Source organism: Parasteatoda tepidariorum, chromosome 5 (assembly GCF_982258835.1).
Source record: "Parasteatoda tepidariorum strain Cologne lab strain chromosome 5, Ptep-v5.0, whole genome shotgun sequence".
Classification (NCBI taxonomy): domain Eukaryota; kingdom Metazoa; phylum Arthropoda; class Arachnida; order Araneae; family Theridiidae; genus Parasteatoda; species Parasteatoda tepidariorum.
The window spans coordinates 35,035,414-35,051,231 of record NC_141759.1 but is presented as its reverse complement, the minus strand read 5'-3'; the positions used below and the strand labels follow the sequence as shown (position 1 = coordinate 35,051,231).

The 15,818-nt window shown below is 29.1% G+C and overlaps 1 protein-coding gene across 4 annotated transcripts in view; it reads right to left on the bottom strand.

The window, feature by feature from the left end:
- VAChT (Vesicular acetylcholine transporter) overlaps window positions 1–15,818 on the bottom strand; it is a 298,477-nt gene that overhangs the window by 95,201 nt on the left and 187,458 nt on the right. For all 4 annotated transcript variants that reach the window (XM_071184877.2, XM_071184880.2, XM_071184878.2 and 1 more), the window contains one exon: window positions 9,501–9,686. In XM_071184877.2, coding sequence (XP_071040978.1) covers window positions 9,501–9,686 — 186 coding nt within the window. The remainder of the gene's footprint in view (window positions 1–9,500; window positions 9,687–15,818) is intronic.

The following is a 15,818-nucleotide window of genomic DNA, read 5'->3' as shown; positions in this document are numbered from 1 at the left end:
TTTTTATAAACCAAAAAAAAAAAAAAAAAACATTCTCCTGTTGCAAATTTTTTTACCACTTAAATTATTTTGGCAGCGCAGATAATTTATTACAAGCTTCGAGTAAATTCTACTTTCGAATTTTCATGCCAGATATAACTAGTATGTTTCTTGATTTTTTTAAGAAAAAGAGTCGGGGCTCACAGCTAACTGAAAAAAAAACTATCATAATATTTATAATATTTAAAAGAGAAAAAAAATAGTAATGCGGTGAAACCCCAAGGAAAGACCACCTCTGTTTATCGACCACCTCTGTTCATCGACCACCTCTATTCACAACCACTTTTGGAAGGCAAGGAATTTTTCCCACAAATTTCGCATTGAAGAAAACCTTTAAGAGAGACCATCAAAACCTCTCCTACCTTCTGGGAAAATCTCTGCACCTACCTTTTCCGCACTGGAAAATGCGGAAAAGGGTTAAATAAGGAAACACGAAAAAATATTCTAAACAAGAAATATTAACAAAACAAATAAGACGATTAAAATGTATTCAAAATATTTGTGTGAGATTCTTATTCAGAGAGTTCTTTTTGGCGAACTCGGAACGAGACCTACAACCTCATGTTGCTGTCAGAGTGCATTAAAACCGTTGCAATCAATGATTTATTTTTAGAGTTGAGAGTAAAATTAGAGGGAATGTTTTTTGATTGATTTTAATCTTTTCCAGGGAAGTATCAGCTCTGGTTTAGACACTGAGGAAGGTTCTTGTTTATAGAACCGAAACTATAGTATGTCCATTTCACTTTTAAGCTCTTCGAAAAAATGTTTTCCTTGTTGTAGTGTAGTAATTATTGAAGTGATATTGTAAACAAAAGCTTAAATTTCTTTTCTCCGTCACTTGTAACATAATAAAATAACTTTAACCAATCTTTAGTTTTAAATATCTGACTTTTTTTGAAATTCAATTTCTCATTAACTATTAAAACCGATTTTGCTCAAATTTTGTATTTTCTCATGTAAAACTATACTCTTAAAAATGATGCAGCAAATTGTATGCATTACAAATCAAAATTGTTCAACTATTATTAAATAAAATAATAAAACATAATAAATATTTGATAAAGGTTATTATTTGTATGGAATTATCCTTTGATAAAAAAGTTTATAATGGGGTCCGAAAATTTTTCGAGATATAGCAAAATACGCAAAATGTAAAATTAATAGAAAGGGGTCGAAACTTTGAAGCACTTTCCTGACCAAACAATTGGAATAATATTCCTCAGATTGCGACTTTATCCTATAATTTGAGGGTTAGAAATCCAAATCCGTAGAAAATAAAGGTTCGTTTATTCAGAGAAACTACTTTTTGGTGTCTGATTTCGTAACTTAAAATATCGTCTGCACTCATTAATTAGCATATTTGAAGTCACCCCCTTGAGCCATTAAAATTGAGTCCTACAACGTGAAGATCCTATCATTAGATCAAAAGTTATCCAGGGTGGCTCGTTTATTTCTGCACACTGCACGTTTAAGCCCTCTACAGATAATGATGGGTACAATTATAGTAAATAAAATTTATTAAAACCCAAATCAAGCATGACTGCGTAATCTTAGCTACCACGTTGAATGTAAGATAAAATCTTCCGGAAAATCCTAAAGAGTATGTTCTATCTATACTTTTGTTTGGACTTCATTCACGTTGTTTTGTTGCTTTAGCAGGGCTGCCAACTTTCTACTCCTTTTGTAAAAATTTATTCTAGTGATAGCTAAGTTAATGTTTAAATTTATTATTTTTTATTCATTTAAACTTATTTTCTACACCACTACACACAAAGTAGCATTGCATATGAACTACACAGTTCATATGCAATGCTACTTTGTTCCAGCTCTATCGGGGTAAAGCTTTCAAAATGTAGGCAAAATTTCGGAAGGCTTTGGTTTTTATAAATTTGCAATTAATATTTGTCTCTATAAATTATTTTACAAAAAGCGTAGTAGCTGTCTGGTTTGCTTTAGTATACATTGAAAGAAGTATATCCTTTCCGTTATTTGGACACAATTGCTTTTTTTTATCTTTTAAATATTGATAAAGGTAAAGCAAATGTCCTTTCTAAGGGTCTGCAAACGATGGATACAACTCTTATGGTTTTGTTTCATTAAAATTCAGGTTAAAATTTTTCTACTCCAGAAACCGTTAAAATAAAAAAATTAAACCGAACACGTAAGAATGCCTTATTTATTGCTACACATACAATGCGAAGATTTGTGCATTTTGTGAAAGAGCTACTTACAAACCTCAGGCCTGAATGTAAGACAGAAAAAAAACTAGTTGTTAAACCATTTCATTTATGGCTGGTTTTTGAAAGGATTAAATTTATCCTTAACCATAAACTATTCATTACTATTTATATTTTCTCAGACAAGAATCAAACTTATAAGTTTGCATAACTGCCATATCTACTTATTTTTATGGAAGACTTTATTTTTTAGACTTAATGTAGTAGTGGAATATTTGCATATGAAATTAATTTTAATTGATTTTGACTACGATAACATCCAAATAGTTTAAAGATGCTTATAGCTGGTCTATAAATATCAGCTAAATGAGAACTGAATGCATGCTTATAGTGTTACTTCAGTTGTCAATTTTATACCATAAGCATACCCTCCAACTTTTAAAGCTGTTGCTAAATATTTCCAGAGGTAGTGAAGTGAAACCGATATTTTTTAAATAAACAGACCTTTCATGACCTTTGACAGCGAAACTTTATCAGATATAACGACCATGCCTGTAGGTTTTCTATCCTTTTATTCAACTATTTAGATTGCTTAACTGCAGTCTTAATACAGTTCTGCAATTCTAATTTATTAAAATATTAATACATTACTTTTGCTACCGCAAGGAAAAAACATTTTTCGAAACTACGTAAATCTTTTAAAGCAGCCACAACGACTGCTACCCATAACGAATGCTTGAAAACAGTGACCATATCATTTCTCGGATGGATGGGATAGGGGCTGCTTGGTGGCCCAAGTGCCTATTTAAAACCCCTCAAGACTAGGAGTCAATATGTAACTGTTACAACTATATATATATATATATATATATATATATATATATATATATATGTCAGGGGTTTGGCGAGATTCCGGGATTCGGTCCCACTATCTCCACTCTTCAGAGCATTTTGAGACCGGTGTTATGGCATTTTCACTACCTTTAAGCCTTTACGCTGTTTACTAATTTATTTCTAATGGTATTCACTTTTTCGATGACAGCCCAAATATCAATTGTTTTCAAACCGCTACAAGCATCCGTCAATTTGTCAGTTATCAGTCGTCAATTTCTCAAATAAGAAGATTGCTTAAGTCTTACTCTCTAGCTTGATGGCAATTCAAGTCACGATTTTTTCTTAACCACTGTAAGTTAAATTTTTTATTATTATGCCTTATTATCAATTTTAACAGGAGTCAGCGATACATGTCAGTAAAAGTTTTAATTTTTGTCGGACCACCACAAGCATAATGTATCACTATAATTTAACCAAAAGAATTTTTTTTTTCAATCTAGATTTAAACAGGCTAAAGTGTTCAATACTAAAATAAAGCTTGATTCTGGATAGCTGTACTAGTTTCAATCACTTTATTACCAAATAATTTTGATCACCATTCAAGATTTCTACCACTTTTCGACTAAAGCTCTATACTTGATCGTGCAATCATCGTAATTATTACTATTATAGCCGTTACAATTGATACAAAAGACACTTTTTTCCTAAATAATACAAGAAAAATTTATCGAGAGTAAAAATTTTGGCTCCTTTTTCGCACGAACAAGGCAACTTACATTAAACTTAAAATAGGAAAAGTATAGAATGAAATGTTTTTCAAACAGACTTGTTTTTCACTCGGACTTAACTCCGACCGTAATATAAAAGGATAAAAAAAATTATGCATGAAATGAACATTTAATTAATTTTGTTTCAAAAAATTTTGTTTGAAAGTGCTGAAAATTTATTACACTAGAAATTTAAAGCTAAATTCATTATCACATTCAACAGTAATGTTAGCATGACAAGTAAAGCTCGTTATTGTACTGTATTGTATGAAAATCTAAAGGGGGGGGGGAGTTTTTTTCTTATCATTATTGTGAAAACGAAAAACGTTAGATGCATTGCTTTACTTAACAAACATTTATTACCACCGAATATTCTTCTATGTCATTCGAAAGTGATGTACACTCCTGCCTTACAGTGCCTTACACTTTTTTTAATTTAGGTCTGACAAAAATAAACCATTTCTTTTCTCTTTTTGCCCACTTAAAAGCATTTTTTATACTTTTTAATTCATTTATAATTTTTTAATTGTAATTTATATGATTTTTCATTATCATTGCAAAAACCATTAAAAGCATATGAGTGTAAGTCATGATTACAAAATACTTATTTACAAATTGCAATGCACTGTGCTTCACATTTACTAGTATTTCTTTTATTATGCACATCAGTGTTTCCAAAAGTGTGGTACGCGTACCCCCAGGGTTACAGGAGCAGTTTAGAGAGGGTACGCGTTCTTATGCGAAATATCTTACAACAAACGAAAATTTCAAAAAAAGTTTTTAAAAATAAAGCTTGATTGATTAGTTTTTAAACTAATTGATTAGTTTTTAAACTAATTGATTAGTTTTTAAACTAAATTCCATTTTTAGTTGATGATATATTTCATGTACGTTTCTGTCTCCCAAGGGCAAACGTAATAGATGAAGAAGTTAGATGTTCACTGCCACGGGCAGGTCCTTCAATACACCATATATCAAGCCAAGATATATTTCTTAAAAAAAATTTTTTTTCTCTTCTTCTTTATACAACTTAGCGATGGCTGGCAACCCTAAATAATTTTTAAGCGAGGAAATTTTATATTGGACATATGCAAAAATATTTTCTCCTAGTGGTTATAAAAAAAACTGAATGATAAGCAGAAATATATATTTTTCAAGTTGTAAAGGCTTAAATACAGCATAATAAAAGTACCATGCATTAATGTATTCAAAAAATTTTTATTTTCTGTAGTGGTCAAAACTATTATTAATTCAATTTATAAATTTATGAAATAAATAATATGTTTTTTACTACATTTTTAAATATAACAATTAAATATAAAAATTAAATTTAAAACAAAATGCGTAAAATTCGCCATTCATGAACTTAGTTCTACTAAATTTATTTCTCTAAGCGCGTGTTAACCGATTATTCAATATGTAATTGAGTGGAAACAAGTCAATTGTACAGTAGCTAACTTACTGCGATTTGTAAAATTAAATTTTCTAGTGGTAACGAAATCTAAATTATTTTTAGTTTAGTATTTTTTCATTTTAAGTAATTTTTCTGCCAATACATATCAGAAATTCAAAGTATCATATGCATGCCTGCCAACTACTGCACTTTTCGCAAAATATTTAACAGAGTTGTAGACATTTAAAAACCAAAGCTTTCAGAATTTTTGGTAATTTTGCAGACATTTTAAAAGGTTCCCAACGAGAAAGCCCTTACAAAGTGGCATTGCTTATGAATTGTTAAATCATTTATGTGCAGTGATGGAGAAAAAAAAGTTTAAACGAATAAAAAATAATGCATGGAAACATAAACTTAGCTACCACTAGAATAAATTTTTGCAAAATGGGTAGAAAGTTTGCAGCCCTACACATGAAAGGCTACTTGATTGCAGTTATCTTAAGGTGACACTTTTAAAGAGTTGACATAATTATCCTTATTCTACAAGTTTTATTTTTAATTCGCTACCAAGTTCTTAAAAGTTTTGCAGTAAGCGGCACAGTTGGCATCCCTGCAATCGTAACTAAAAATTGCTAACATATAAATTGCAGCTATATAAGAAATAGGAAGAAAATGACATTTGTTTGTACAATTTTTTTTATAACATTGCTGATTGCATAAACCACTTCTTGTTTTAAAAAGTATTTTGCTCCAACTTCATATCCAATTATAATAAACTTATATATTTAATATATTACGGCTGACCTAACGTGTTTACAAGATAAATTCAAATAATAAAACAGTGGTGCCATCATTTTTTTAAACTTTTTATAAAAAGAAGCTGCCATTTTGAAAGAACGTTAGGCAAAAATGGGTTAAAAAAGACTAACGCTGAAAGTATTAATAAAATTTATCGTTGTTCTCATTTCTATGGAAGTAATAAAAAAAATATTCGAATTTATTTTGGGGATTAAAAGATTTAAAATGCTACTTTAATTCATATTACATATGCATGCAAAAGCTTTTATGTAAGTTATAAGAGTATGACGAGAAAAACTGCTTAAAATTCTAATAAACTGTTTTAAAAAAAGTTGTATTAAAACTATTTCATTTTCAATTTGTTCTTCGTTTTTGAAGAAAGAATAAATACTTTGTTTTTAACCACTAATGTAAATAAATCGGGATAACCAGCACTGGAAGGACTCGACAGTAAAAATAACTTTCAGTTGTCGATTGTGATATGCTTGTGACAGCTTCTTCATATTTTCTCAGTAACTTAGCTGCTGATACAGAGATGCCAACTTGCTGCGGACAGCAGATAAATATTTTCGAGTGGTAGTTTTTTATTGTATGAATCATGGTTTAATAAATTCTATTTATTAGGTTTTAATCCACCAGTATTTCTAAATAATTTGAAATGTTATATATTTCGCCACTTCTTAGCATCTATTCGTGTTGCCAAATCAATGCAAATTTAGTAGTTATTTGCTATTTTTTAAATTGTTTTGTCGTGTCTGGAGCATTTGGCATCTCTGCGAATATTATATTAATTTAAATTCGTTATAGGTAGTGCGAATCACAATTCTTCAAGAGTCTAATTTATATAACCAAGGATAATATTTGTTTCAGAGAATATATAAAAGCCCACCTAACCCGTACGGTCGTTGAAAAACTATACAATATGCTTTCAAAATAATAATAAAAGCGAAAATAATTTTCTAAAATTTAGTTAATTAAACTGTTTTTTCGAAAATTTTAAATATAGTTTATATATTTAAAGTATATTTACCTTCGATGGCAGAATATAAAAAAATTTAAATTTATAAAAGATATTGAAAGATATAAAAAACACTTTTTAAATTGATTATTATATAGATTTAATTTCTTATATTTGTTACAGGAAAAAAATATGCAATTTTGAAGATGGGGTTATAACTTATTCTAAATAATAATATTAAAAAAAACGTTACATTTAAAATTAATTATTTTCCCTTTAAGCATTTACAAAGATCAAATAATTCAGTAAAGTAACATTTATGATAACAAAGTGGCTATCCCATAAAGTTAGCTGATTAATATTTATTTCTGTTCAAAAATTAGCAACAGTATATAATTTTAAAAGTTTGCAGAACTCAGCGTACAATATTTAAACATGGTTCCAACAGTGCTTTAAAGGGTAGGAATTTTTTCATATTAACTATAGTGAATGTCTAAAATGTAAGCCCTTAAAAATTTGTCAGAATGCATGTGCATATCGGCCAACTTTTATTTTCTTCAGGATGACTTTCTCAACAATTCAATTAAAATTGTACGCTTAAATACACATTTCCTTTATTTATCTAATGTAAAGTAATGGAAGGTACACCTTCCATTACTTACTTATTGTGCTTTAATGTTTATTTTATCTGTATGTAGTGATGTTATATAATTTTAGTATGCTCATAATTTTAAAAGTTTACAGAACTCAGCGTAAAAATATTTCTCAACGGTTGTTACAATGTTAGGAATTTTTTCTTATTAATTAAAAAGAATGTCTAAAATGTAAGCCCTTAAAAAATTAGCTAGCATGCATATGTATACCAGCGAACTTTTATTTTCTTTAGGATGATTTTCTCGTGCGGTACAACAATTGAATTAAAATTGTAGGCTTAAATGCACGTTTCTTTTATTTATCTAATATACCATCCATTACCTACTTATTGAGCATTAACCCTTTCTCGCCGACTGTTACAAATACGTGCCAGCATAAAACCATATCAACCAGGGTAAAAATATAAAACTGGTAATCAAAGTATTTCTTTAGCAGTTTATTTGTGGGCGGAGTTATAATTGTTTGATTTATTTAATTCACCATTACTTTGTTCAAAATAAAACTATTTAGTTATACTTTGAATTAACATTGATTATATATATGATTGAACTAACAATAATTAAAGTAAAAGCAAAGTAAGTCTGACAAATTAGAAACGACTACATTTAAGTTACCGTTTTTTATTTAATTACGCCCTGATCCTGATTTTGAACGAATGCTTTTCTGAATCACCCGTCCCCAAGGGGTTAATGTTTATTTTATTTCCATGTAGTAATTTTCAGGAACATTTTAAATTAATTCATAAATGGCAGAAATAAAAAGAAAAGTAACGATTTTGCTACTACTTATACAGAGATGCCAACTGCTCCGGACAAGCCAAGATAATTAAAAAAACGGTAAATAACTATAAAGTAAATTTTGCAAATATTTGACTGTTGTTTCTTGCTTTTTAAAAGGTATAGCATGACACAAGTAATATAAAGTGGTGAATGATATAAGCCCACGAATTATTTAGAAATAGTGGTGGATAAAAATCTACTAAATTGAGTTTCTTAAACCAAGAGTCACAATTGATATACTACCACTTTAAAATATATATTTGCTGTCCGGAGCAAGTTGGCATCTCTGCTTATACCTTAAAGGTAGGTAGCAATGCACACGTTATTTTTTTTTATATATAAAAAACGAATTAATTGATAATAAAAAAGTTTTTGCACCCTTTTACTATCAGTTATAGAAATATTTCAAATCGATAAAATGATTTTAATCATTACGATGAACGCTAATTAGTTTTTAATGTAAATATTGCATTTGTAAATTTATCACCTAATATCATAAAATGAGCTTAAATTATAAAATACTTTTCTAAAATTTATAAGACAATAAAGAAAAAACGTTCTACAGAAACTGTTCAGTGAAATTTGTTACATTGAAAACAATTTTAGTTATCTTTTCCTAATCCTCTTCTGCGAAATAAACAATTAGCAACGATGTTTTATTGTTATTATTATAAAATAAAATAGAAATATCTCTAAAACAATATTAGTAATTGCCCCCTCCAGGTAGGCTGCGTTTTGATTGGAAATAAAAAAGCTGTTTAATATTGAATATTTAAGTAAGTGATAAATTTATAATTTTAGTTAATAATTTGGTTGATTTTTTTTAAAAAAAAACAAAGTAACAAATAAATGGGAAAAGTATCGCTTTAAGAAATTTATTTTATAACGCGTTCGTTTTACAAAATATCGTAAAGTACACGATACATTTTTAGTTAGGAATTGATCTTGTAAATTAAAAACAAACCATTATTTTAGAAATTAAAAAACTAAAATATTGCAAGACCAACTCTTATTTTTGAATCAAATCCGAATAGCTTTGAGCCTGAAATGAAAACAAATAAATGAGAAATTAAATAAATAAAAATGAAAAATCAATCTTACCCAGTTGTCTACATTCTCAGCAAATTTAATTAATTCGGCTTGTAGCTTTGATCCTGGATCATTGCAAAATTGCTCGACCAACTGCCGGGTTCTCTCATATTGTGCGGCGGGGATGACAGCCCGGAGTCCGGCCAAGTACCGTTCTAGGGTTTGGGCCAAGTCCGGAACCGGCGGTGGAGGCAGTTCCTGCGGGAGAGAAGGGATGGATCAGTCCGGGTGTTATGGAATCATGGTGAGTTATGCCTGACTTCGAGGACCCCAGGTGTTCGGTCCCGGACACATAGATCGATATGGGGAAGATCCAATCAGGCATTTACTGATATACACAGGAAATTACATTACGAATTTCATCATTTTTATCATTCCAACAAAGCCATTATGATAAATGGTTTTATGAAGGCAATAAACAAATTTTTAATTCTAAAGAAACTTTTTGAAATTCTTTTCTATTGCTGGACTATACACCTTAGCATTACTAGGCACAGGCATTTTCTGACATCTTGGACAAATAGCATTATATATTTTATCATTTTTATTATTTTAGTTGAATTATAAATTGTTTATTAATGAAGATAATAAAAATTCCATTCCAATGTGAAATTATTTTCCTCTGTTCGATTTCGAGCCTTAGCATTATAAAATTCTGATATTTTCATTTTGAAAAAAATTTTTTAAATCATTTTGTATTGTTGGCTCTTACACCTTAGCATTAGAAAGCAGACATTTTCACTTGAGAATATTTTTTGAAATAATTTTCAATTGTTGGCTTTCACACCTTAGCATTTGACATTTTTCATTTCTAGATAGAGGCATTTTTCCTTTGAATATATTTTTTTTAAATTATTTTCTATTGTAAGACTTTAAACCTTAACATTACTATATACATGCATTTTCATCTAGAGGATGTTTTTATTTTTTTATAATTTTGTTTTGTTAGCATTAACCCCTTTTGATAGCTAGAAACAGACAGCTTCATTTAAAGAAAACTTTTTATAATTATTTTCTATGTTCGATTTTACACTTAGCATTATTAGATACAGGCATTTTTATTTTGAGGATATTTTTTTAAATAGTTTACTATTGTGGGTTTTACACCTTAACATTTCTAGATAGAGACATTTTCCCTTTGAATATATTTTTTAAATTATTTTCTATTGTCTTACTTTAAATCTTAGCATTACTATATACATGCATTTTCATCAAAAAGATACGTTTTGAAATCAAATATACAAATAAATGAGTAATTATATTTTGGACAGAAATTCTGCCTTTGCATGAGTTTTAAAACTAATGTGGAAATTACATTTAAAGTTCGCTACGTAGTTTAAGCGCTAAATCCCGGCCACCTTTTCGAAAATGTACTCTTAACATCACTGCAAAGTGTTGCACAAACTCAACTCAGAAGAGAAATAGTTTTACCGCTTTCGCTATTGCATAACTTTCAACAACTGCATATTTTCTGTACTTCTATTGAGAAGTTCTACTTCAGAAATGTTAATTTGCTCCGCTTTGGAAAGAACCTTTTCTAGTGGTAGTTATTTTTAGTTTAGTATTTCTTATTTTAACTAATTTTTCTATCAATGTACATCAGAAATTCAAAGCAACATATGAAATGCATTTTTTTAGTAGATATCTCGTGTTAGAACTTAAAGAATGGTCATTAACTTTGTATCAACTATTTAATTCGCTATCAATTCATTTTAAAGTTAATTTAGGAGCAATTAACATTTCTGCTGGTTATTGTTATGAGCAGTTTCGGAAAGAAGTTTCCATACGAATATATTTTAATTACGAAATGACAAATAGTGGTGAGATTAAATGATTTAAAATTTTCAATTTTTCGTTAAGCACATTTAAATATTTTTTGAACCGTATTAACAATGACATACAGTATTTTATGTACTTAGAATTTCATTTTTCTAGCTTTTACATTATTAGTTTTGGCATTTGAATAATAAAAAAGTACTTTGACCAAATTTTAAATCTTAATATACTAGAAAAGTTTCATATATATATATAATAACACAATAGAGACAAAAAGGATTTAAAAAAGAGAGATTAACGAGAGATGCTATAAAGTAAACTTTTATAATATTTTTCAGTACCCGAAACTAGAAAGCAAATAAATTAGGCCCATTGCTGCGCACTTTTTCAGAGATATGCCAAGACATAAAATTTATATACTAAATTTATAAATTAAATTCATCCATTATTACACCCAGCCGTCAAGGAAACACGATATTCACTCCTCTCTTATGCGTAATTTTTTTTTCATTTTTATATAATTTATCTACCTGACTGAATGTTATGGCCACGATGAATCTGCAAAGGCCATATTTTGTTCATTTACCCATCTCCATTTCTTAAGTGAAGTGAAGAATAAAATTTTAAGCTTTAACTCTTTGACGCAAAATCTTCATTCATCATATTTTTCATAATTTTTTCTATTAATTTGTATCAATTTTGATCCAAATAAGCCAACAATATTTAATTTAGCTTTTTTTTTAATAACTTATGGTAATTAAATACAACATGAAACACCGTTGTCTTTTTCAACGTCAAAGGTAAAATCATCCAAAATACGTTCACTTCCATGCAAATAGGTTCAACTTTTCAAAATTTGTTCTTAGTTACAGATACTTAGATCTAAAAGAAACAGTTATTTATCGCTAAAATACCTTCAATTTACATATTTAATTGTTGATAAAGTTTTGAATATGAATGAGAACAAACTTTTTGGGCTACTTTTTACGGATTTTATATTTTAGTACAAATGTGATTCCAATACTCCAAGAGAGTAATTTTTTTAGTAACTAATAGTATGTTTCTTATAATTAAAAAATTCCAAAATATAGTTTTTCCTGTAACTAGAGAGTCATAATGAAAAATATATAAATAGGATACTGGTATCCAGTCTGGAACCAAAGGGTTAAAGTTAATAAAAAGGAATTTGCGACTTCTTTATTAGAATATTAATTATTATTCTTTATTAGAATATTAATTATTAGAATATTATTTATTATTTTTTATTAGAATATTAATTATAAGGATATTAATTATTAGAATAATAAATATTAGAATATTAATTACTAGAATATTAATTAATTGAATATTAATTATTAGAATATTATTTATTATTCTTTATTAGAATATATTTTTTAAATTTTCTAAGGACTGTGAGAACCCTAACTATAGTAATTCCTTTATCATTTTATCACCACTTCAGAAGTTCATCCTCAAAAAAAAAAGTTTAACTGGTATGCATTGCCAAACATACCTACTTCTCCAAATGAAGCTGGAGTTTTTTTTTCTAATACTTAAAAGGGCACATCTAACATTTTACGATTCGTACTTTTATTTTTTATTCAATTAATTTGATTTAAAATGCTTTTGATCATCATTATATGCATTCAATTTAAACAAATTCTGTACTAAGTTCATACCTGCCAACTTTTAATCCCTTTCATTATCATTTTTCCCACTGGTATTAAAATGGAATTAAAACTTCAATTTTAAGCAAACAAATACGCTGTATATGAGCAAACTTAAGTTGACAACCATGATAGTAACGCATATTAATATATGTGCTTAATTTTTGTAAGAATAGTGGTGATCAAAATCATTTAAAAATTAAGTTTAAAAAAGAAAAAATAGTATATATTTACTACCACTTTAAATATGAAAACAAAATCTTCCGGAAAATCCGGAAGAGTTGGCAGGTATGTAAGTCCTGTGAATCGGAGAGTGAAACTATCCGATTATTAGTGAAACGCTATCACGTTAAATATTGTGGAAGAAGAATCTAAGAACTAATAATAAATAAATATCTAAGTAATAAATATCTAAGGAATAAACATCTAAGAACTGCCGTTTGATATCGTCAAGATAAATATTTTCTGAAGCTACTAAAATTCCGTAGTTGTAGAAGGGTGTGGAATACCTAAACTAGTCCTATTTATTTAAACTGCTCAGATTTCATGATAGTCAGAATTTTTGCCAATCGAATGCATAAGATCAAAAGCAAAATGCTGAAACATAGAATGTATTACCACTTTAAATAACTAATAAAATTATATATTAGAAAGGGAGAAGTTATCCACCAAGCTCATACCTGCCGACTCTTCCGAATTTTCCGGAAGATTTTATTTTCATATTTAAAGTGGTAGTAATTATATACTATTTTTTCTTTTATAAACTTAATTTTTAAATGATTTTGATCACCACTATTCTTACAAAAATTAATCACATATATTAATATGCGTTACTATCATGGTTGTCATCCTAAGTTTTCTCAAATAGAGCGTATTTGGTTGCTTAAAATTGAAGTTTTAATTCCATTTTAGTACCACTGGTAAAAATGATAATGGAAGAGATTAAAAGTTGGCAGGTATGCATGCTAGCTCTGTTCTTTTTACAGAGATGCCAACTTCTCCGGACACGCCATATACGGTAAATAACTGCAAAGTAAATTTAGAAAATTTTTGCTTGCTTTTCAATAGGTATAGCATTACATAAGTATTCTGAAGTTGTGAATTATATAAACCTGCGAATTATTTAGAAATAGAGGTGGGTAAAAATCTACTAAATTGAATTTATTAAACCAAGAATCACAATATTACCACTTTAAAATATATATTTGCTGTCCGGAGCAGGTTGGCGTCTCTGTAAATTAGAATTGCGCGCTCGCCAACTTTTATACATTCTGCGTAAAATTATGTGTGTGGTAAAGTGTATGATTTCGATTTATATTTTAGATTTATAAATTTAATTTATAATGTTTTTGACCGCTGCGCTGCATTTCATTCATTAAGCATACATATTCTTGTATGATAACCATACGATGTCATATCTGTTAGCTTTTACGCTTTTCAAAAAAATCATTTTCCTAGAGGTAGGGTAATGCATGCCTACCAACTTACACTCTTTCGGAGAATAGAGTTTCCAAGTGTAAGTAAAAGAATTACCGAAAAATCTTACTCAACTATATATTTATATTTTGACCGGGTTGAGATTAGCGATTGCCATAGTTGATAGTTTTGCTCTGGAACTGGGCACCTATCTCATCCGCCAGAATTTGCTTTAACACTATGAGATCAGCTGCCCGTGTGGTTACTGGGCCATATCGCCAAGACTATTATGCTTTTATATATTTGTTGTAACTTTTTATGTGTCATGGTGGTCAAACTCATTTTTAACTACCTACCTGCCAACTCTTCCGGATTTTCCGGAAGATTTTGTTTTCATATTTAAAGTGGTAGTAAATATATACTATTTTTTTCTTTTATAAACTTAATTTTTAAATGATATTGATCACCACTATTCTTACAAAAATTAAGCACATATACTAATATGCGTTACTATCACAGTTGTCAACTTAAGTTTGCTCATGTATAACGTATTTGCTTGCTTAAAATTGAAGTTTTAATTCCATTTTAATACCACTGGGAAAAATGATAATGGAAGGGATTAAAAGTTGGCAGGTATGTAACTATTATCATGATTCAAAAAGTTTAATGAAATAATATGAGTTTTGCTACCACTTTAAATTACATAACATAAAATCTTCGAGCAAAACCGGAAAAGTTGGCAACTATAGTAAAGCTATATATTGAAGTTTAAATTTATTTTTCATTAAAACTCAGCCTGTACTTAAGCACCCTTACACAGAGTGGCCAACTTGCTCCGGACAGAGGATAAAAAGTTTTGAGTGTTTTTTTAACGTATGTTTCTTGGTTTAGTAAATTCAATTCGTAGGGTTTCCACCCATCACTACTTCTAAATAATTCAAAGACTTATGTGTTGCGTCACTTGGTTACAATTACGCCCTGTAAAATGTTGGGAATTGAACGAAACCCTGCTGAGCTTAGTTTGCAGTTCTCAGTTTTAAAAAGTTTTTAAAAGATTTACAGTTTTTGAAAGTCGTCTATAGAATTTGGAGCAGTTGCCAACTTTGCTTTCTTGACCTGACTTATTTTGATCACGTAGTATTTGTCATTGTATGAGTTCATTGAGGTTAACAGTCTATGTCTGTGGTCGGCAAAGTACGGCTCCAGAGCCGCATGTGGCTCTTTGGCTCCTTAAGTGCGGCTCTGGCACAAATATCTACGGAAGGTGCAATAATATTTCAATTTAAAAAAAAACCTTGGTAAGAAAACAGCAGCGCAACTTTAGCATTTGTCAAAAATCCTCTTAATGCTACGATAGCCGAGTTGAAATTTTCTCTTTTTGAAATTGACATTGGCAGCTTTAAATACAATTGCTGGATTTAAAAAACAAGGAGATATGGCGCTCTAAATTCGAACGTCTTTGTGTTGAATT